The sequence below is a fragment of the Papio anubis genome, chromosome 13, assembly GCF_008728515.1.
Source record: "Papio anubis isolate 15944 chromosome 13, Panubis1.0, whole genome shotgun sequence".
In the NCBI taxonomy this organism is placed as follows: Eukaryota; Metazoa; Chordata; class Mammalia; order Primates; family Cercopithecidae; genus Papio; species Papio anubis.
The window spans coordinates 50,547,301-50,570,470 of NC_044988.1; the positions used below are offsets into that span (position 1 = coordinate 50,547,301).

Genomic DNA, 23,170 nt, shown 5'->3' on the forward strand with positions numbered 1-23,170 from the left:
TCCCTTCTTCCTTTCCAGCTGGGGCACAGGAAAAGCGGTCCTGTCTGGGAACAGTAAAAGCAGGGCAAGGAAAGGAAGGAGCGGCAGAAAGGAGGGGTGAGTCGAGGACACAGTAGCCCGAGAATGCGGAGGAGCCGGGTCCTGAGCGCGGTCTAAGCGAGGCTCGGCTCTCGGCCAGGAACTCGGACGCGGGCTCGCAGGCTCTCCGCGCGCGGGAAGTCGAGCCCAGGACGCCGCCTTCAGGCCGGCGCGCTGACCCGGTGCCCCGACCCGGAGTCTGCGGTCTGCTTGGATCTGTCCTAAACCCGCGGCCTGAGTGGCTGGGTGTGTGCCAGAGGATATGGGACTAGGCCCAGCTCCCGGAACCTGGAAATGTGGCCAGCTTCTCAGTGGCTTCCTGTTCATGCGCTTGGGCCTAGTGGCCTAGTTGAAGAAGTGGAACCACAGCGTGAGCCGACAGGGCCTTACAGATCAGAAGTCAAGCCCCCCAACCTTACAGGGGAGGAAAGTGAGGCCTGCACTGGCGGAGCCACCCACTTAAGTCGGTGCGGTAGCCTAGAGGAGCGGCAGACTTCTCTTTCCCCATCCCCCGCCCCATCGCTTGACTTTGCTGCCGGACCTCTGTCCAAACCCAAGACAAAACGGGGCCGTTTGGATAAAGGGAGATTTAGTGATCACTCTTACGTGGCCACTCTAAATATCTATCTAGATATTTACAAATGCACCTCACCGGTAGATAGAGTTCACTTAGAATTTACCCAACACCGTGCTTTGTGCTGGGGCCACATGCCACCTGTCTGTCTAGCATGACTGCTCTTTCTCCCTCTTCACAAATCTAGCTCTTTTTCCTTCAGGTCTCTTCTGAAGTAGCCCCTCCTCAGAAATGCTTCCCTTTCCAGGCACCCTCATACCACCGTGATTTTTTCCTTTGTTTACTTTTTTGTTGTGTAGAATGTTAGCTCCATGGGAACCAGATCCTTCTATGTGTCTTCCTGTGCACCTATGCCACGCCCACAGCATTCCCCTCCTGCCACCACCTTCACCCGGCCTCTGCCTCTGTAGGAGGGCATTAGATTTTGTGTCCTACAGAGAAAGGGCGCTTTAGAAAGGGTTAGTTCATCCTGGAAGAAAAAGGATGTCGGATGCCAGCATAGTGTCATTTAAAGATACTGGAGGAATGGAGTGGGGGCGGTGAAGAGTTTCTTGGGCCTAGACAATGTAACTAGTTGTTGCAATGAAGCATGATGGGGGAAGGAGAAAAGGCAACTTATTAAACATCTTTTGAAGTCGCTATCTATATCAGTCAGTTCTCCAGAGAAACAGAACCAATCGTGTGTGTGTGCGTGCCACACATATGTATATGTATATACACACAGTCATGGGGTTGCTTAACAACAGAGATACATTCTCAGACATGTATGTTTAGGCGATTTCATTGTTGTGCAAACATCATATGCAAACCTGGATGGTATAGTCTATTATACATCTAGGTTATATGGTATGGTCTATTGCTCCTAGGCTACAAACCTGTACAACATGTTACTATACTGAATACTGTAGATAATTGTAACAGAATATAGTTTTATATCTAAACATACCTAAACACAGAAAAGGTAGTATGTTGTGCTACAACTTTAGGACAGCTATGACATCACTAGGGGGTAGGAATTTTTCACCTCCATTATAATCTTATGGGACACCATCAATATGTGACTGTGGTTGACTGAAGCATCGTTATCCAGCACATGACTCTGTGTGTGTATACAATTTTATGTATACATACATTATATGTCTACACACATATGTTGGGGGGGAGAAAGGGAGAGAGAGAGAAAATACTTATTTTAAGGAATTATCTCAGAAGATGTTGGGGGTTGACAAATTGGAGACACAGGGGAGAGCTGATGTTGCAAGTCTTGAATCCAAAGGCAATCTGGAGGCAGAATTTCTTCTTCCTTGAGGGACCTCAGTCATTTCTCTTAAGCTCTTCAACTGCTTGGATGAGGACCACCCATATTATTGAGAATAATCTGCTTTTTAAAGTCCAGTGACTTAAATGTTAATCACATCTAAAAAATACCTCCACAGCAATATTTAGACTGGTGTTTGACTAAAACACTGCGTACCACAGCCTAGCCAAGTTGACATACCAAATTAACCATCATATTATCCCATCGTGCCTGAGGGGTTCTCTGACCCTCAGTTTTCTGAGGATCAAATTTAAATTGAGGGATCTGTTTTTATTTATTGGACCCATATAGCTCAAAGTATAATCATTTTCTCTCCACAGGAACTAGACCTAGAGATAAGGGTAATTGCTTATTTCAGAGGAATGCCATCTGAATAAGAGGATAATTACATAGTAAGCTCTCTGTTCAAAAAATGTAAATGTTAAAATTTGAACATTGAAATTCCATCTTAGTTTCCACCACTGCTGCTGCCCAATAACTGTTCTCTTTCAGTTGCGGTATGCAGGGGAATTTTAAGTTTAATATTAGTCTCAGCAAAATACAATGATGAAGATGACTCTCTAGCATAACAATGGGTATGTGGTATTCCAAATCCTTTTGGAATTTGGAGTGAGTTTTGGCTATGTGCTCTTCAAAAAATTAATAATGAAGAACCGAGCATTCACTTTCACTTATATTACTTATTTTATCCTCACAGTGGCCTTTCAAAATTGGGATTATTACTCCTGTTTTACAGGTGAAAAGAATGAGGCCTAGAAAGGCTCAAATCTTGAACACTTCACAGCCAGCAAGAGCCAGGGCTGGAATCATCAGGCAGGCCTTTGAGCTACAAGCCTTGTGCCCTTTTTGTTGTCCCAAAGACCAGGGTCGATAGGGAGTGAGTTATCTGTGGGTCAGTTACACAGACAGAATCACTGAATATTGGAACTTTTTGGGGTTCTCTTCCATTGGCCTAATAACCTGAGTTAATTGAGTTTTTTTAACAGGGGTAAACAATTTGCTGTTTTAGATCAATGAATTCATTCCATAGGTGGAGATAGGAGAGAAAAATATTAGTGAATATCCCTTGTCTTGTTCTCCTCCTCCCGCAACTTAATGTCCTAGGACACTAGCTTTATCCCTTAGGTAACTCTTGATTATCCAAATTTCATGAGAAACTTTCCTAACATTGCACATGCTCAAAGTCAAAATCCCAAAGTCATAAGAAAAAAGATGCCATAAGCAAGATTAAAAAACAATTATTTGATCATATACGTTAAAAGATTAATTACTAGACTCTATAAGTAAATACATAATCCAGTAAAACAACAATTGAATTAAAAAGGGCAAAGGATATAATAGTTTATAGTAGAATATGTGCAAATGGTAAAAAAAATGAAAAGATAATCTTACTCAATAAATAAATGTAAACAGAAACAATGACATATAACCACAAGTGTGGCAAAAAGAAAAAAGACTACTTTGACAAAGTTGTCAGGAAACAATCACTCTTACTATTACAACTTGGCATAATTGTTTTGAAAGGCAGCATTACAATATCTATCAAAACTGTATGTGTATATTTGTACCCTCTGACTCAGCTATTCCACTATTTTAAGTATGTAAAGACACACAAATAATGTATGGCAATATATACACACATACATACTATATAATATATGGTTCATATGTATATGTTTATGTATATATCTATATACTTATATACACCCTTCGACTCAGCAATTCTATTCCTATAACTCATGTATGAAACATATATAATACATATGTTTATATACACATACGTACACACATATCTGTAAGTATGGGAAGATGTACACACACGTACACATATATACATACTTATGTATATATGTATTTTATGTATGGATACATATGTATATATGGATAGATTTTACACCCACAGACACATTTAGATGTGTAACTTCAGCTAAAGCAATTTCACTCCTATATAAATTGCTACAGACAACTTGTATAAGTATGCAGAAATGTTTCTTTATAGCTGTGTGTATTAGCAAACAAAGTGCAAGAAAGAGAAAAACAATTGACATGCTTGTGAGGAGACTGTTTTATTTATTTATTTATTTATTTGTTAGGGCTCATTCATAAAATACAAAACCATGCAGCCATAAAAAATAATGAAGTACATCTATATGCACTGACAACAGAAGTTGTCAAAGATCTATTGCTAATTAAAGAAAGCAAATGACAGAATAGTATGATCCCATTCATGTTTTCCAAATACACGTGCTGGGGGAGAGATGTTTGCAATTATATGTACTTATATTTCTGGAAGGATAATTAAATATTTGTAATAGTGGTTAAAATTAGAAATTCTAATTTTGTACACCTGGAGCTGATCAGCAAGTCTAAATGTTAAAACATCCCCATGGGTGATTCTGACATGGAGCCAGCGTTGAGAAATAATTTTCTCAAATGGAAGGGGTTTTAAACTTGTTGCCCTCAAATGACTACTGAGGCAAACACCATTCTTACAGACATAAGAAACACTTGGAGCAAATGTGTAATAAAGTGTTATGCTTCCCTAGAAAGGGGACGACCTTAAATCTTTCTGTTTATGGTGGTATTTAAACATATTAGAAACTCCTAATTTTGGAATAGGCTTATTGTGATAAATCTAAATATCAAAGGCAGTCCAGAGATTAGCAAGTAATGGAGGATGATCAAATGTTTTTCAGAAAATATCATAGGTGGCATTTGGGCAGGAGATTCCGAGAATGGCGAAAGGGTACCTCTGTGCCCTAGGAAAAGTGATAGAGCTTAGAAACTCAGAACTCAGATGGAATGAGGAGCCATGCCATATACATCTTTCCAACAGTCACCCTCCAGAAGAAAACTCTGTGTTGACAAAAATCTGCTGACTTGTCTGTGGGTTTGTGAACAGAATAAACTTTCTTCTTTTATGTTTATGTATTATTGCTTATAACTATATTCTAAAATATATAATAACAAATAATAACAGTACTTGCAGCTTAATGAAAGAAAAAATGCAAGTATCTTATTTATACTAAGAGAGAAGAGAAAACTGAAGAACAATGGATTATCCTTACATATTTGGTTTGGGATTACATTGAGAGCTACCTAAATACCAGAAACCCATTCTTGGTCCTGACTCCTACTCTGTTATCCATAGCTCAGTACCTACTATCTGGTGCAGAAAGAAGTGGAATGGAATTATCAGGAAGACCCAGTTTTTAGCCAAGACTAAAAGTTTTTAGCTAAGGGGATAGAAGAATTTGTGCACAGATAGAAGGCAGATGGGAATTTGTTTAAAACGGAATGGAGACCCAGAGGTCACATAAGACAGGGTTTAGAGGAAGTAGCCCCAACAACATCATAATACAGAGCACTGATAATGAGATGATAGATAGATTATGCATTTGGGGAGGAGGCCAAATATAAAAAATAAGACATGGTTTATTTACTGTAATTGGTCTTAAAGTTTTGAGTGGAACTCTGTTGTAAAATATTTTCTGTGCCAGAGCTGACTCCTTATACCTACTGGAAGTCTAATGCCAGGGGCTTCTGAGTGGGAAGTGGATTAGTAGGTGTTTGGGGTCCTTTGTAAACTTCTAGTGTAATGTGAATAGCTGTGAGGTAGTCAGCGTGTCATCTTAATACATTGTTCTTAGTTCTTTTTCCAGCAAACTCTTTGTTTTACATTTAGTTCACACCGCAAATTAGTAAGTCAGGCTTGGTGCTTTTTGACCCACACATTAATTTACAATTAATGTGCTTAATGTACACTCCGTGCCAGTTACATATTATTAATTAGTGGCACTAGTATTAGTTCAAATTTTCTTTTATTATGTAATTAATAGGGCCTATGTTTGAAAGTTACTGTGTTTCTGTAAAATGAAGTATTTTTTTCCTCATAAAAGGAATGACATTAAAATCTCCTGAGTAGGGAATTTAAGAGGCAAGAAAGGAGTAATTTCATTTGGATAGCTGAAATTGAGAAAAGTTTTATAGAAACTTTTCAGGTATGAAGGATAGTAGTAGAGATGTTACATGAGTTAGCACTCATATATTGAATTAGTTAAGGAACCAATGTGGGAATCTAGGTCTTCTATCTTCCAGTCAAGTCCTAGTTTCACTTTTCTTCATTCCCTCTTCCTTTCCTGTCGTTATGAGTAGAATAGGAAGATACTGAAAGTGTTGAGGCTCAACGGTTGCTCCTTTAAGTAATTTCTAAAATTAAAATTGTCTTATTTTCATATATATGTGATTGTGTATCTAGGTATCTATTTGTAGCTTAGTAGTTGAACACCGTGAATTACACCAACCTAAGCATTATTTTCCAAGTTTTCATCAAATAACTAGTTTCTGTTAATACTGAAAATCCAGTAAACGTGTCAGAATTTGGTTATGATTAGTTGCTGACATAAAACATGAGGGTAGACTTCACTGTACTTTAGAAGATACTGGCTTTCACATTTGCCGCAGAAGGGAATTCACATGAGTGCTTCTTCAGATAACGTCTCTAAGTTTTGCATATCATTAGTTCTACTTGCTCCACTTTTGATAGAGTGGCAATGTATTGAACATTGTAAAAATTATGCCCTATGATTAAAAAAATCCATCTCTGGTAAAGCATAAAAAGAAAATGAGTATATTTTTCACTGTTTAAAATAATTGAGGGAGTAATTATAGAGTCAGCAAAAAGAAAAAAAGAACCCTACTGACTTATCACATATCAATGCACACAGTGTGTTTTTAATATTTTCAAAAAAGGGAAGGCAATCTCAATGTAAGTGTAAATGAAATTAGTTTTTGCATATATTTGCTGAAGGTCAGTTACCTAGCTTCATACTATAAATTATTTGGCCCTGGACACAATATTGTGTTTGCCATACTAGGGAAATGAAATATGAAAGTATTCCTAAGTATAGATTTTCCTAGAGGCATTTGGGGTTTTATCAGTCTCGAGCTCTCCTCTTGAAACTGTTTCATTCCTTAGTTATGAAATTACTAATTTTAACCATTTAAGGCACAGGAAATTTTACATAATTTTGATTTAATAGCAAAATACCCTTTAAAAAATTAATCCACTTAGGTGAAAAAGACAAAAATGAAGCCAAATGAATGTTATTAAATTTATAAATTTATTTCACTTTCCAGATCTTCTTGGAATAAATGTCAGTAGAATTTGTATAAACCTTGGTAATGTCTTAGACTTAGATACAAACTTAACAGGTATATTTAATTTTCTGTAATTCCACAATGGAGCCAGAAGCAGGACTCATGAAAATAGTAACTATATGTTTTTGCATGTATCCTTCAAAGTGAAATCCTTAACAAATTTAACAGTATATATTAGGCTGCTGATGAAACAGCTAAACCTGTCTGCCAGGTGGCTTCGAATATGGAATTAATTTTTACATGGCATCGATAAGTTACTATTTCAACACAACCATGTGGTAATGATACCCAATAATGTTTTAGGTTTGTACCCGCCCCCCACAAGAAAAAAACCTAACAAAACTAAAAAGCAGTGTAATATAGTACTGTGGGATCCACAATAGCATTTTCTTTAGTTTCCCTTAATATCAGGTTGTCATTAGGAAAGATTCCACAAGTTATTTAAACTAGAAATGAAGTAACATGTTTCATATCTATTTCAAGGGATAATTTTTCATGACCCAGTATAATGCAACTAACAAATCTAAACGTCTTGGAATTTAAGATATAGAGGTCAAATTAAGGGATTTTATAAATCAAACAGGAGATTTTAAATTATCAACTGACTTCCTTTACATAGAATGTTTTCTAGTAATTGTAAAATACTGTCACTTTAAAAATATTATTCTTGTAACCTCTAATGATTGAGTGCTTAAGTGATAACTAGAAATATATTTTCTGTCTCTGTGCTTCAGTTTGAAAATGGAGGTTCCATAATCTTTGTTCCAAACATTTGGGTTCTTATAGGTGTTTTTTTGGGGGGGTATTCTCCATATTGTTGACATTTTAAAATAGTTTTCAAACAAGCTGTTTATATTCACTAGAAGTTAGAGAAAGAAAAGCCTCCTTAGGAACTTACAAGGGAGATCACTGTGTATTTCTGCTTTTTTTTTTTTTTTTTAAGTTATCTTCATGTGTATCATTATTGATTTTGGAGGACAAGCTGGTGCAATGGGAAGAAAAGCAAGACAACCATAATCAGCTTTGGAACTAGATGCACTTACTTTGTGCACCCATGGAATGAATATCTTGTGATCTTTGGCAAGTTATTTGATATTTCTTTGCCTCATTGTCCTCATCTGGGAAACAATACCTCTCAGGTTTATGTATTAAATGAACAAATATATTTTAATGCATACCTGGTACAGATTATGTGTCAATAAATATATCCTTTCCCCAATAATATAAGATCTGATTCTCAACTAACTTTCCCCAGTAATATGTTCACTTTGGGAATAGGAATTGGTAGAGAAGTAAAGATTTGTGTATTCAACTCAGATGTACTCCTTCTTATAAGTCTCCACTCTCAAATTACTTTTTTCTGTTCCTTTTTTATCTTTTAAATGTGTATCTAGTGGAATGAGCATTTAGAAGCATAATACATGTATAAATTTTGTGTTTAATTTTCTGTGGCATATGTAAGCAGTTTTTATGAATTGCTGGTATTGCTTCTGAGCAATTATTACAAATGTGAGAGAAGGGAACCCCTGTGAACCTTTAACATTTCTCAGGAGTTAGTGGTAAATCCATGAACATATATTTTTAAACCAAATTACCCACCTCTTGGAGTTCAATCTCTGTTAATTCTTTATGAAAGCAGTGAAGTATCAGTTCCAATGATATAATGATAAAGCAACCCTGGAAATTAAATCCCAAAGCAGTGCACCTTTAGATTGTTCAGGAGATAGTAGGACATCCCATGAGCCATCACATATTTTCAAGTTTTTATAGTCAATCTATTTTTTCAGCAATCTTTTGGGAAATATGCCAAGACAATTTACTGCATACGTGCATCTATCTTCTAAAAGACATTTGGGATATTTCTTAGTCTGACCTCTGCACCCTGAGACACTCTATAAAGGAAACAATCAGAAAAATTTAACAAAGAAATAAATAGGTTAAGAAGAAAGCAATCTAGGCATTTGCACTGAGTTTGCTACAGCGCCATTGCTACATTTAAGAGCTGTAGTTCTTCCTCACATTTTAACTGAGAGCCACCAGTTATAATGTTACTTAAAATCTCCCCATTAAATAAGACAGTTGCTGAACAACTAAAAAGTACAAAATATCACAAAATCAAAAAGCAGCAAGTCACAAGGCGATTTCCGCATCCTAGCATGTGTGTGTGTGTGTATGAAAGAAAACGTTACAGTTAACCGTTAAAATTGCTTTCACTCCATTCCACCGCCTCATCCTGTGGAGTCTGCCTCCGGAACGCCGCGGGAATCTCTCAGTGTAGTTAGAGCAAAGGCCAGCACCCTCTGCAAAGGTGCTCTGCGGCGTCGTGATCCAGGGATTTTAGGATCTGTCGTGGCTTGCACATCCTCTCTTACCCCTCTACTATCTGGTGGAGTTGGGCGCGGGTCTCCAGGGCTTCCAGAGAGTGTCGTTTCGCGTGTTACTTGCCATGCACACAAACTAAAGCGCCGCCGGGCACTTACTGAAGCCCACCTCTGCCCTCGTCCACTTTGTCCTCAGTCTTCAGGTTTTCCTGTTTGCCTCTAGGGCCTAACTTGTGGGTTCGCCTTAACTCCTCAGCAGACAGTGGAGTGAACGCATCGACTGCCCCCACCCAAATGCCAATCACTGCCTTCTCCCGCTAGGCGCTGGAGTCATTCCATCGGAAGATTCTTCCGTAGCCACCAGGGCCGGTCAAGGATTTCATATGCACTTTCCCTCAGAAAAACCTCTGGAACGTCACACACTCCTAAATATCCCTGGAAATCTGCGTCTCTGTGTTTGGCTTCATGGTGAGTATCGAGGGCCAGATCCAGACAAAGAAAAAAATGTATGGAAGGTTATTCCCGGTCGGCTCCTCCTTCCTGCGAGTCTCAGACAGGCTTGTAGGCTTACAGGCTTTCCGCCACTCCCCGTTGGCAGCCTTCATCGAATTAGGTGGGTGGGGGTGGGAAATTGGGGAAGAAAATAAAGTCGTTGTGGGCAGCTGGGGAACCGGGCGGCTGGGGAACCTGGCGTCAGTCCCCCGTGGCCGCGCGCAGGTACCCTGCAACGTCACGGTGGCCCCGCTCCTCGGCCAGGTCCACGGGCAGACGACCCCAGGCATCGCGCACGTCCAGCCGCGCCCCAGCCCGGTGCAGCACCACCAGCGTGTCCAGGAAGCCCTCCCGGGCAGCGTCATGCACCGGTCGGGTGAGAGTGGCGGGGTCAGCGCAGTTGGGCTCTGCGCCGTGGAGCAGCAGCAGCTCCGCCACGCGGGCGCTGCCCATCATCATGACCTGCCAGAGAGAGCAGAGTGGTCAGAGCCAGGGTGGGGGCAGGTATGGGAGATGCCGGCCGGGGCAAGGCAGGTGGAGCCATTTAAAGAAACACCTATTTGTGAAGTATTCACCCAGTGCAGAGGTGTTCAGGTCTCTGGTGTCTGGTGTTTCTTCATTTGCTGATGCAATCCGCTTTCCCACCCCACCTTCAGGTTATACTCCACTCAGTACAAATTAAATGCCATTTTATTCTCTAAACGTGTAGAGACAAGAAAGTTGATGGTAAAGTGATGATCGTCATTGTGGAAAAACAAATCTTGATTTCCATCGGAACATGGGAATCTATTTTGTTAAGTGATTTATGGGCAGAGTTAAATTTATTTGGCTTTTAAAGTTTTAAATTATTTGCCTTCCTGACCCCTCCTCCATAATCCAGGTCCAAAAATGTTTATTAGGTACTCAACTACTGTTTGTTAGAAGTTGGGAGTAATGGTTTAGGGGAGAAAATAAACAATTAAGTTTCTTTTTCCTTCCTTTCTTTTAAAAATTTATTTAGTTCTCATAGCAAATCCCGTGTGGAAGGCTTTTGTTTGTCATGTGTCTGTGCTCATAACTGGATTGTACTGTGATAATTTGAGCCAAAGTTGGAGATTAGAAGGGAAAAGTAAATTAAATCATGCAAAATCTTATAAAATTACAAGAATAAATGATTTTTCCTTAATGAACAGTTCATCATTTTTATTTTAGAGTGTAATATTTCATAAAACTAACTATATATACTACAGGATTTTATAATAGCTAAGATTTAAAAACGTTAAACAGTAAATATTTTGCTATATAAAAAGAGCTTGGGCCAGGCACAGTGGCTTATGCTTGTAATTCCAGCACTTTGGGAGGCCAAAGTGGGCAGATCACCTGAGGTCAGGAGTTCGAGACCAGCCTGGCCAATATGGTGAAATCCCGTCTGTACTACAATAAATAAATAAATAAATAAGCTGGGCATGGTGGGGCGTGCCTGAAGTCCCAGCAACTCAGGAGGCTGAGGCAGGAGAATCACTTGCACCCTGAAAGCAGAGGTTGCAGTGAGCTGAGATCACACCAGTGCACTCCAGCCTGGCTGACAAAGTGAGGCCTCGTCTCAAATAAATAAATAAATAAATAAATAAATAAATAAATAGAGCTTGGATGTTAGCAATCAGGATGATGCATAACTTAGAAAAAAATGATGTTTTGCAGGAGTAATCCTGTAGCAGCCCTTTGTGAACATGAACATTATGAAAACATTTGCTGTCATATTTTAAGTTAATTATAAGACAATTTTTGGTAACAAATGTCTAAAATTGAGTTATTTGTTATGGGTTTATGTACTTTAAAATATACCATTTAATTGAAAGGCAGTATACTTCTCATGTTTTGTCAGCTTGTTTCATTAATATTAGAAATGTTCATTTCATCTCTTGAAAACCATAAGTTATATCTACTAGTGATGTAAGGATAGTTTACATAGAAAAAAGAGGGGAAAATAGCTGTTCTTAGTATTTCAGAAAATGGTGAATTACATATATAACTTGTTTTTATAATTATTAATAGAATTTTAAGTTTTTAAGAAGCACTTTACAATAGTTTTGCTCCTTTAAAAATCCCTTATTTGTTATACCACTATTCTAAGAATTCAAAAGAAATGAACACTTCTTTAAAATCTACACTATTAACAAGATCCCTTAATATTAGCTTAGTTTTGGAGGGTGATAGTGAGGTGAATACTGAATATGGCCAATAGCCAACAGTAAAGTACAAAAGCATTGTCCTAGATTGTAAAATAAATGAAAAATATCAGTACTAATTAAAGCAGGATTCGTAAACATTGAATAAGTGTATTTTAACGATGAAGATAAGGATGCATTATTTATGAAGATCCTTTGCCATTCAAAAAGGACCTAACAGTTGCTGCAGGAATATTTTTGTAATCTGGGCACTGAGTATGATAATTAAAGAATGAGAAACCTATAGAACTATATATTTTTTCTCTTATGCATCACTCATAAGACACTGCTAACATAAAAGGAACTAAGTGCTGTGGCTGAGGATTCCGGTTTCATTCCTTTGAATTCAATTAGCCTCTATGAGAAAACAATACAACAGATTTCATATAGTAGCTTAAAAGTTTACACTGATTTTTTTCCATGTACTATGATTTTGTAGAATTCCTTAAATCCAATCCAGAATGTGTAACTTATAGTTTACTTATCTTTATCGTTGAAAGCAAACAGACAAGATAATCGTCCTCCCTAAATAACCTTTCCTTTTCGCCTTTTCTCCCCAATTCAATCTATTCCTTGCATCTCTGATGATGAGAGGGCAGAACAAAAACCACTAAAAAAGCTTAAACAGTGGATTTTTCAATGTCTCTCTTTAGAATTTTTGCTGGATAAAAGCCTGTTTTACGCCTGGGCTGCACACCTCCGGCCAAGGGAGACTGCTATACAAGTCTACATCGGCGACCTTGATTCCAGCCCCGACCCGCCGAGGCCGCGCCCCGCGTTCGCGCGCCCCCTGCCGGCGAGGCCCTGGGGCCCCAGCTACCTGGATCGCGCGCCTCCCGAAGCGGTTGACTCCGTTGGGATCCGCGCCGGCTTCCAGGAGCTGTCGCACCTTCTCCACTAGTCCCCGCGCCGCGGCGCTGGTCAGGCCCTCATCGCTGCCGCCTCCACTGGGCATGCCCTTGTTCTCCTCGCGCATTCCGCAGTCCCCAGACGCGCAGAGGCCCGGATAATCCACCGTTGGCCGTAAACTTAACGACACTCCTCCCTTCTTTCCCACGCTGCTCCGGCGCACTCTCTCCTTCCTAGAAGAGCTGGGCTCAGCTTCATTACCCTCCCGCCGTCCTTCTGCGGCTTGGGGCCCCGTGCAATGGTCGAGCCGCCGGTAGTTAGCTCCGGGCTTTTCCTGGCGCTCAAGAACTAGCGGGCGCTCCTGGATTGCTTCTGGGGAAAAGCGCCTAGTGCGGCCGCAGCCGAGCTCAAAGCGGCTCTGGCCGCAGGGTGCGGACGCGTCGCGGAGTCCTCACTACCCCGCCTCGCTCTGGCAGAGTGGGGAGCCAGCCGGCAAAGAATTCCGTTTTCAGCTGGGCCAAGGGGCCGGCCTCTCCCCACCCCCTTAGGCTCCGCCCCCTGTCCGCTGTGCTCGCCGGGAGGCCAGGCCCCGGCCGACGCGTCACGAGGGAGGGGAAGCCTGCCCAAAGGTGCTGAGACGCATGCGCCAGAGACTGGGCCAGGGAGCCACCAGGAATGCCGGCTGGACTGCTCGCTGGATGTCTGGTAAAGCCAAGGCTAATATTTTGGGAATGTTGACCCACTACCCTCAGCTCCTAATCCCCAGTAGGCGGAGCAGAGGATTTCTGTTCCTTCAGCCTTATGCCAGTTGGTTTCACTGTGGAGACGTTAGTGGCTCCCTTGTGGCCGAGAGAAAGGCATTGAAAATAACTCTGTCTTTCTTAAGATGTCTGAGAGCGACAGCTCTGCACCTGTCATACAAGTTGAATTCATCCCTAGGCAGTACTTGAACTTCACAAGTTTCATATCTTGTGTCAACCTTAGCGGTTTTCTCTTGGATGTGTCTTTCTATTTGAATTTGTCAACCATAAAAATAGAGAAAAATCCCGAGAATCATGTTTTGCATGTGCTTTTTAATTCTTTCCATGTTTGCATTATGGATACAACCCTTAAAAGAGAGAGAGAGAGAGAGAGAGAAAACTAGTTCGAGATTGAGAGTGGCAACCTAGCACACAAGACAAAAAAAAATTGTGCTTTAAGAATCTGAGATCCCAGTTTCATCATATTTGCACAGTAAATCTTTGCACTCTTACCTATTTAAACCCACTTTGTCAAGTATTTTATTTTTATTTATCATGAGTAATAAAGGAAATTTATGCAGTAATAATGAAACATCAGAGAGGGGTGTGGTGCTGGGCTTGTCATTAAACAGGCTGAACCTGTCATTAAATTCTCTTCTGAAGATTTAAATGCCAAGTGCTTTTATTTTCTTTCTAATCTTCCTGGGTGAGTTTGAATCAACATTTATTACTTTAAATATTTAAAACATTTCAGCGGATGCTACATTGGATAGGAAGAGAACCACAAGTTACGGATTTGTTGCCTAAAAACTTTGGTGAGGAACTACATAAGTGGACCTCTCCTAAAAGTGAACAATTTTTATTTACAGAATCATTTTGGTTCGGAGTGCTGAGGAAGAAAAAGTCTTAACAGGAGGGCAATTGCTTGCTTATTGCAAAATGAGAGTCTTCACATGTGGTTTTTTTTTTTTTTGGAAACCTTAGCTCTGACTCCTCATTACCCCAAATTCCTGTAGAATTTTAAAAAGCTCTTTATTTTAAAGACAATGGGGCCCATGGAAGTGGTGGTTAGGGCTGAAAATCTACTGACAGAGCCTCAACAGAGCTGAAATCCACCTGGACAGCGAAGGGAACCGGGTAGCATTAGTAACAACTTCTTTCTCTTTCCCATCCAACCACCATTTCCTAGTCTTCGGGTTCTTAATTTCTTTACCTTTTACTGTTACGCTTTTGCTTTGACCTTTGAGTTTCTCTGAAACCTATCAAAAAAGTTAGGACAAGATAGTCTGAGCCAATTCCTGAGCCATTTTCTTAGGTAGTAAATGTCTCTGAAAAATGAAAACTGTTTGGAGTTGATAAGGAAAGGGAAGATGATGTTTTTCTTTGAGGGGGACATAAAGAATGGTGATAGGGAAAGAATCAATGAGTAAGTAGAATGACTGAGAATATTCCACGAAGCAGACGTGTGAGCTTTGCGAAGCAAGTTGACTGAATGCAAAACAACCTTGGGTAGGGAGAATGTTGCCGGGGGCATTCGCGCTTACTAGCACCACGGACAGCGCTTTGCTTATACTCATGCCTGGGTGGTCCTGACCAGCTCCAGACAGAATTCTAAAGCTTCACACTTGATCTTCCAAAGCCCCTTTTCTCCCATCAAGTAGAAAGAACATTATGGGAGCTCAATGGATTTCTTTGAAAAACCAACCTGCTCAACCTGGTTTTCAAATATGATTGGATTTTATCTAATATTCTCTGTATAAAGAATATTATATAGTCTATATTTAGAAGAAGAGAAGAGAAATCAAACTTATTGTGTACTCTGTACCAAGTGCTTTACAACTGTTGTTTCATTTAACACTCATAGAACTCCTCTGTGGCATGTGTCCATATTTCAATTTTACAGACAACCCTAAAGGATCAGAGAAGTTGAGTGACTTGTATACTAGCTAATCATGGTTGGAGGTGGGTATAACTTGTGCGACTTCAGAGTCTTTTATCCTTTATACTACATAGTGTGTTTTTAGCAGCTGTCATGGTAGGCTTAACTGGAAAAATGTAATAAACTGGCTTATAATTATTTTTCAGTCTACACTGTGTTTTCCAGATGGCTCACTTCACAGCACACCCTTAACAGACTTCAAAGATGACATTTCACATGTAATACAATAGCACATTTGTCTTGGACAATAGAGTGAGATTATGAAACATTCTACCTCTCTTCCTCTCTTTGAAACCCAGCTGTCTCTAGGGTGAAACACAATCTGTTGTTAATGCTTTAAACACATTTAAAAGGTGAAGTGAATGGGAACATAGTGGGCAGCTGAAACTTGGAATTGTCAGAGTCATGTCTTTTAATAAGGTGCATAATTTATAATGAGAAGAAAGAGAAAGTTAATGGCAAATTGGCATGGAATTTTGGAGGTCAGTGGAAGGGAATGATTAGTATCCATTCCAATGTTGCACATAACTCAGATCACTAGTAATAATATTTTTATATTCTAGTTGGTGAAATTGTCTGTATATGACCTTGCTATAAAAGTATGAATAGATCCGCCATCCTCTTTTTCCTCAACAAGGTGGCTGAGCTGCAGACGCAGATATGCAGCTCTTTGTGGAGACCCTCACGGGCAAGACCATCATCCTTGAGGTCGAGCCCAGTTACACCACTGAGAATTTCAAAGCCAAAATTCAAGACAAAGAGGGTATCCCACCTGACCAGCAGCGTCTGATATTTGCTGGCAAACAGCTGGAGGATGGCTGCACTCTCTCAGACTACAACATCCAAAAACAGTCCACCGTGCACCTGGTTCTGCACCTGCAAGGTGGCATTACTGAGTCTTCCCTCTGCCAGCTCACCTAGAAATACAGCTGCAACAAGATGATCTGCCACAAGTGCTATGCTCGCCTGCACCCCTGTGCTGTCAACTGCCGCAAGAAGTGTGGCCACACTAACAGCCTGTGCCCCAAGAAGGTCAAATAAAGCTCTTCCTTCCTCGGAGGGCAGCCTCCTGCCCAGGCCCCATGGCCCTGGAGCCTTAATAAAGTGTCCCTTTCATTGACTAGAAAAAAAATGTATGAATAGAACTAGTTGACTGGCCAAGAGAAACAGCAACCTAACCTTGCCCTCATTTATGCACACTTTTGCATATGGTTAGGTCTAAGATAGTGTTTATAAGTGAGAAGAGAAGAAAATTCATAGTCTCTTTTGGGGCTTTTTCAAATTTTTTATGACACACCTTCCCATCAGGAGGTTTGATTTTCTCCATTTTATGAGTTGGAATTTATTGCCCCATGATCCACAGTATATCCACTTCTGTATTCCCATGTGTTTTTCAAGATTAATTAAATGGTGGACTTGTTCTTTATTTTAGCATCTGTATTAGTTTGCTAGGGCTGCCATAACAAAATACCACAGACTGAGTAGCTTAAACAACAAATATTTATTTTCTCAGAGTTTTAACTTCTCCTGAGGCCTCTCTTCTTGACTTGCAGATGGCCATCCTGCTACTGCCTCTTCACATAGTCATCCCTCTGTGCACACATGCCCCTGGATCTCTTCTGTGTGTCCAAATTTCCTCCTCTTTTGAGGACACCAGTCAGATTGGATTAGGGCCCACCCCAGTGGCCTTATTTAACTTAGTCACTTTAAGGGCTCTATTTCCAAATACAGTCAAATTGTGAGGTATTGGAGTTAGGACTTTAACATAAGAATTTTGAGGTGACAGAATTTACCCATAACAACAGCATCTTAATTTTTACACATTTTACTTTTCATTTCTTTTAAAACTGTTATTAATAATTTATTCATTTGAATAAGGATTAAAATAAGGCTAGGACATTGAAATTGGTTGAAATAGCTACCAGTCTCTTGTATCTCTCTGTCTCTTTTTCTTAATAAGGGACAGATTTTACCTTGTCGACCAGGCTGGAGTGCAGTAATGTGAGCAAGGGTCACTGCTGCCTCGAACTGCTGGGCTTAAGGGATCCTCCTGCCTCAGCCTCCAGAGTATCTGGGACTACAGGTGTTGGCCACCGTGACTGGCTAATATTTTTACTTTTTTGTAGAGATGAAGTCTTGCCTTCTGGCCCAGGCTGGTCTCGAACTCCTGGGCTCACACAGTTCTTTCACCTCAGCCTCCCAAAGTGGTGGATTACAAGCGTGAACCACTGCAGCTGGCCTCTTGTTTCCTTTAATCTACAGTTTCCCTCTTTTTTCCTTTTTTTTTCTTTCAATTTATCTATTGCGGAAATCAGCTTTATCTGTAGTTTTCTAAAGCTTGTATTTTACTAAATGCTTCTTTATAATGACACTTAACATTTTTCTTTGTCATTTGTATTTATCATATTTTATTATTTAGGCCTAGAGTCTGTATGTGATTCAGGTTTGCTATTTGGGCAAAAGTATTTAATAAGTGGTGTTATGTACTTTCACCAAGAGACACATAATATGGTTGTCTCTTTCTATGATTCTAGCAGCCATGGATAATTATTTCATAGCTTATTATTTTCTTGGGGGTGGTAAAATGGTGATATTCTAATTTTACTATCCCTTCATTTACGAGCTGGAATGTCTTTTTAAATTTTCTATTTATTTATTTATTATTATTTGAGACAGAGTCTCGTGCAGTCACCCAGGCTGGAGTGCAGTGGTGTGATCATAGCTCACTGTAACTTGCAACTCCCAGGATCAAGTGATTCTCCCACCTCAGCTTCCCCAATAGCTAGTACTACAGGCACACACCACCTGGCTAATTTTTAAATTTTTTGTAGAGACGAGGGTCTTGCTTTTTTGTGCAGGCTGGTCTCAAACTCCTGGGCTCAAGTAATCCTCCTGCTTCAGCCTCCCAAACTGTTGGGATTACAGACATAAACCACTGTACCTGGCCTGGAATATTTCTATATAGAAAGTTCTCTTCATTATCTACTTGATTGCCTTCAGGCATATGTAAGAAAAACAGGATAAGCCACTAGATTTTGAAATGCATTTATAAATTTTCAAAATAATGAGTTGAGTCTCTAGCATCTTTCAAAGGTGACTAATGATTTTAACATTACTATAAACCTATAGATTTAAACATAATTGTTGTGTTTCAACCCATTATAGTTATTACTCCTGTTGATGATCAAGCTCTGTCTTTGGCCAGTGGGAGCCTCTGCAAATTGATTTCTGAATCTTTTTGACATGGAACTATTAGTCTTTGACAAAATCTTTGATTTCTGATATGACAATCTATTCCAGTTTTATCTTATACACTTCCAGTCCTATATATAATATTAACTATTTTTCAAAGAATTGCTGGTTTTATTTTTAGTGGGAAATGGCATTTAAAATAAGGAAGTCAGCCAGGCGCGGTGGCTCACACCTGTAATCCCAGCACTTTGGGAGGCCGAGGAGGGCAGATCACAACGTCAGGAGTTCAAGAACAGCCTGGCCAATATGGTGAAACCCTGTCTCTACTAAAAACAAACAAAATTAGCTGGGCGTGGTGGCACATGCCTGTAGTCCCAGCTACTCAGGAGGCTGAAGCAGAAAAAAGTAAATAAAATAAGGAAGTCTGCCTATATGGGTTATCCACTTCTTTTTTAGGGCTCAGCCTACCCCTTTCACACAAACCCAACTGAATTCGGACTCTATGTGCTAGGCAAGTTTGAGCTTTTTCAGGTGTATACACGGGGTTTACTGAACTCTGGCATAGAATAGTTTATTTCTTCATTTTATCAAGTTTTGTCCTATCATTGAAATTCATTCTTGAATAAAGTTATATATAGTTCAGTTACAGCAGAGATCCCATTTTGCAAAATTATGTCAACATTGGGTTGTGTACGTTGTCACATCAGTAATGTACAGTTCTTATTTGCCAGAAATTTTTGTATGAACAACATATTGAAGTTATTAAGTTAATGAATTCTGCCAAGGTATTGATATATATTTGTTTATTATAAGCGTTTAAAAACAAAGGGAACCTTTTAAAGTTGAAGATGATTTAATAGGCCGTTGCATGCAAAGAGGTGTTGCATTAGTAACCAAACTTAAGCTACTGCTGAAACAACTTTATGCTTGAGTTACATATGTTGATGGCAGCCAATAATTATTTGTGAAATTTCTGTATCCAGACTCTCTTCTGGTCTACTTTTAATGGATCTAGTGTTAATGTTAGAATCTAGTGCATTTCACAACTGTTGCTATTATAGATAGAATATCAGGACGGATAGTGAGGTATTGAGTTAGATGAAAACATTTTCTAAAAGTATCTCATGCCTGTAATCCCAGCACTTTGGGAGGCTGAGGCAGGTGGATCACCTGAGGTCAGGAGTTTGAGACCAGTCTGACCAACATGGTGAAACCCCGTCTCTACTAAAAATACAAACATTAGCTGGGGGTGGGGGCAGGCAGCTGTAATCCCAGCTACCCAGGAGGCCGAGGCAGGAGAATTGCTTGAACCCAGGAGGCAGAAGTTGAGTTTTTCCCACAGCTTTGGATCCTGATGACTTTTTTTTTTATTGTTACTTTCAACTTCCTTGCCTTGACTGAAGCCATACTTACATATTACTGATAACATATGCCATGGGCCGGGCATGGTGGCTCACGCCTGTAATCCCAGCACTTTGGGAGGCCGAGGCGAGCGGATCACCTGAGGTCAGCCGTTCAGACCAACCTGGCCAACATGGTGAAACCCTGTCTCTACTAAAAACACAAAAATTAGCTGGGCTTGGTGATGGACGCCTGTAATCCCAGCTATTCAGGAGGCTGAGGGAGGAGAATTGCTTGAACCTGGGAGGCAGAGGTTGCAGTGAGCCAAGATCAGGCCACTGCACTCCAGCCTGGGTGACAGAGCAAGACTTCATCTAAAAACAAACAAACAAAAACATAATCCATGTATGTGATGTAAAGAACACCAACATGTTTATATCCTCCTATTTCAATCTACTTTTACTTCATCTACATTTTTAGCAATAATGTGAACATGAAATCTTAAATAATTAGCTATCTGTAATATATTTACTCATCCACTCAAAATATTGAGCCTCCCAATAAACATCATACACTATATTCTAGGTACAGGTGATAAACAATTCAGAGAGTATTAATTTCAAAACATGGTAAGTGCCATGAAATAAAAATCCTGGATGCTATGTAAATGGATAGTGAGAGAGCTGATCTGGTCTGGTAGTTGAAGGACTCGAGATATTTGAGTTGAGGTCTGCAGTATTATAGAAAATTAGCTAATCAAAAGACAGGCAGTCTTTCCAAGGAAGGGCATGTGAGTCAGAAGAAACTGCATGTGGCAAGCTCTGAGGTGGGATAAAACATGGACACATTGAAGGAATTGTGACTGGAGCATAGGGATGGAGGAAAATATTGTAGCTAGCTGAGAAATAAGCATGGAAAAATGTTGTAGAGTTGTATAGGCCATGTTAAGGACTTTTGTCTTTATCTTAAGGAGAAGCCATTGATGTGTTTATGAAGACACTTGATGTGATCAGATTTTCAGTTAAATTTAAAAAATACTTGGAATGCATTTTGGAGAATGGTTTGGGGGAGAGGCAAGAGTGGATTCTGTGAGCCAGTATTTCAGAGGATGTGTTATGGTAGCTTGGACTAAAGTGCCTAAGCCAAGATGGAGAGAAGTAGACTGCTTTAAGACATATTTGAAGAATAACATCAGCAGCGCTTAGCAATGAACTGGAGATGGAAGATGAGGGAAGGGAAGGTGTTAGGCAGATTTTTACAATGAGAGAGGTTGGTGATCATAGCCATCAAGATAGGGAATGCTGGATAAGAATGTAGTTTAAGGTGAAGATTATGAGTTCAGGTTCAGCAAAACTGAACTTGAGACATGGTGAACGATATATCAAGGTGCAGATATCCAATGGAAGTTAGAGAGAGTGGTCTAGAGCTCAGGGAGGAGTGTGTATCCCTAATTTAGACTAATTCACACTAACAGATATAGTAATGCAATTTTCTTTATACTGAAATGCAGATATTTGAGTATAGAAAATGAGCAGACATTTGAATAAAGAACAAAGATTTATTTTTTTCAGAAAAAGAATAGTAGAGTATAAGCAATAATATTTAATCCTAGGAATTAATTTCAAACCCTTTTTTATTAACTTTTATTTTAAGTTCAGGGGTACATGTGCAGGTTTGTTACGTAGGTTAAACTTCTGTCATGGGACTTTGTTGCACAGATTGTTTCATCACCCAGGTATTAAGCCTAGTACTCATTAGTTATTTTTCCTGATGTTATCCCTTCTCCCACCTTACACCTTCCAATAGGCCCCAGTGTGTGTTGTTCCCCTCTGTGTGTCCATGTGTTCTCATCATTTATCTCCCACTTATAAGTGAGAACATGTGGTATTTGGTTTTCTGTTCCTGCATTAGTTTGCTAAGGATAATGGCTTCCAGCTCCATCCATGTCCCTGCAAAAAGACATGCTCTTATTCTTTTTTTATGACTGCATAGTATTCCATGGTGTATATGTACCACATTTTCTTTATCCAGTCTATTATTGATGGCATTTATGTTGATTCAATTTTTTTGGCTATTGTGAATACTATTGCAATGAATATACACATACAAGTGTCTTCATAATAGAGTGATTTATATTCCTTTGGGTATATACCCAGTAATGGGATTGCTGGGTTGAATGGTATTTCTGTCTTTAGGTCTTTGAGGAATCATCACACCATCCTCCACAATGGTTGAACCAATTTACACTCAAGAGTGTCTAAGTGTTCCTTTTTCTCCACTAACAGCATCTGTTATTTTTTTGACTTTTTAATAATAGCCATTCTGACTTATGTGAGGTAGTATATCATTGTGGTTTTGATTTGCATTTTTCTAATGATCAGTGATGTTGAGCTTTTCTTCCTATGATTGTTAGCCACATGTATGTCTTCTTTTGAACAGTGTCTGTTCCTGTCCTTTGCCTATTTTTTACTATGGGTGTTTTATTCTTATAAATTTAAGGTCTTTATAGATGCTAGATATTAGACCTTTGTCACATGCATAGTTTAAACAATTTTTCTCCCATTCTGTAGGTTGTCTGTTTACTCTGTTGATAATTTCTCTTACTGTGCAGAAGATTTTTAGTTTAATTAAATTCCATTTGTCAATTTTTGCTTTTGATGCGATTGTTCGTTGTGTCTTCCTCATGAAATCTTTGCCTCTGCCTATATTCTGAATGGTATTCCCTAGATTGTCTTCCAGGGTTTTGATAGTTTTGGGTTTTACATTTAAGTCTTTACTCTATCTTGAGTTAATTTTTGTATATGTGTAAGGAAGGGGTCCAGATTTAATCTTCTGTATATAGCTAGCCAGTTATCTCAGCACCATTTATTGAATAGGGAATCTGTTCTCCATTGCTTGTTTTTGTCAGGTTTGTTGAAGATCAGATAGTTGGAGGTGTGTGGTCTTATTTCTGGGTTCT

General features: G+C 39.5%; 2 protein-coding genes and 1 pseudogene across 2 annotated transcripts in view; 2 read left to right on the plus strand and 1 right to left on the minus strand.

Moving 5' to 3' along the window:
• Window positions 1-7,074: 7,074 nt before the first annotated feature.
• CDKN2B (cyclin dependent kinase inhibitor 2B) lies at window positions 7,075-13,495 on the minus strand. The gene is made up of 2 exons (XM_003911649.4): window positions 12,971-13,495; window positions 7,075-10,405 (listed from the first exon to the last, which is right to left on the minus strand). The coding sequence occupies exons 1-2, from the start codon at window positions 13,124-13,126 to the stop codon at window positions 10,145-10,147; spliced, it is 417 nt and encodes a 138-aa protein (XP_003911698.1). The 5' UTR covers window positions 13,127-13,495; the 3' UTR covers window positions 7,075-10,144.
• LOC101013172 overlaps window positions 13,298-23,170 on the plus strand; it is an 83,522-nt gene continuing 73,649 nt past the window's right edge. The window contains exons 1-2 of the mRNA XM_017949371.1: window positions 13,298-13,312; window positions 13,352-13,704. Of these exons, the coding sequence (XP_017804860.1) occupies window positions 13,298-13,312; window positions 13,352-13,704 (368 nt within the window). The remainder of the gene's footprint in view (window positions 13,313-13,351; window positions 13,705-23,170) is intronic.
• On the plus strand, window positions 13,711-17,684 carry LOC103878292 (annotated as a pseudogene).

Coding starts and splice junctions, on each gene's coding strand:
- CDKN2B (XM_003911649.4), bottom strand. CDS start 13,126: ATGCGCGAGGAGAACAAGGGCATGCCCAGTGGAGGCGGCAGCGATGAG. Junction 10,406..12,970: donor TCGGGAGGCGCGCGATCCAG/GTAGCTGGGGCC, acceptor TCTCTCTGGCAG/GTCATGATGATGGGCAGCGC.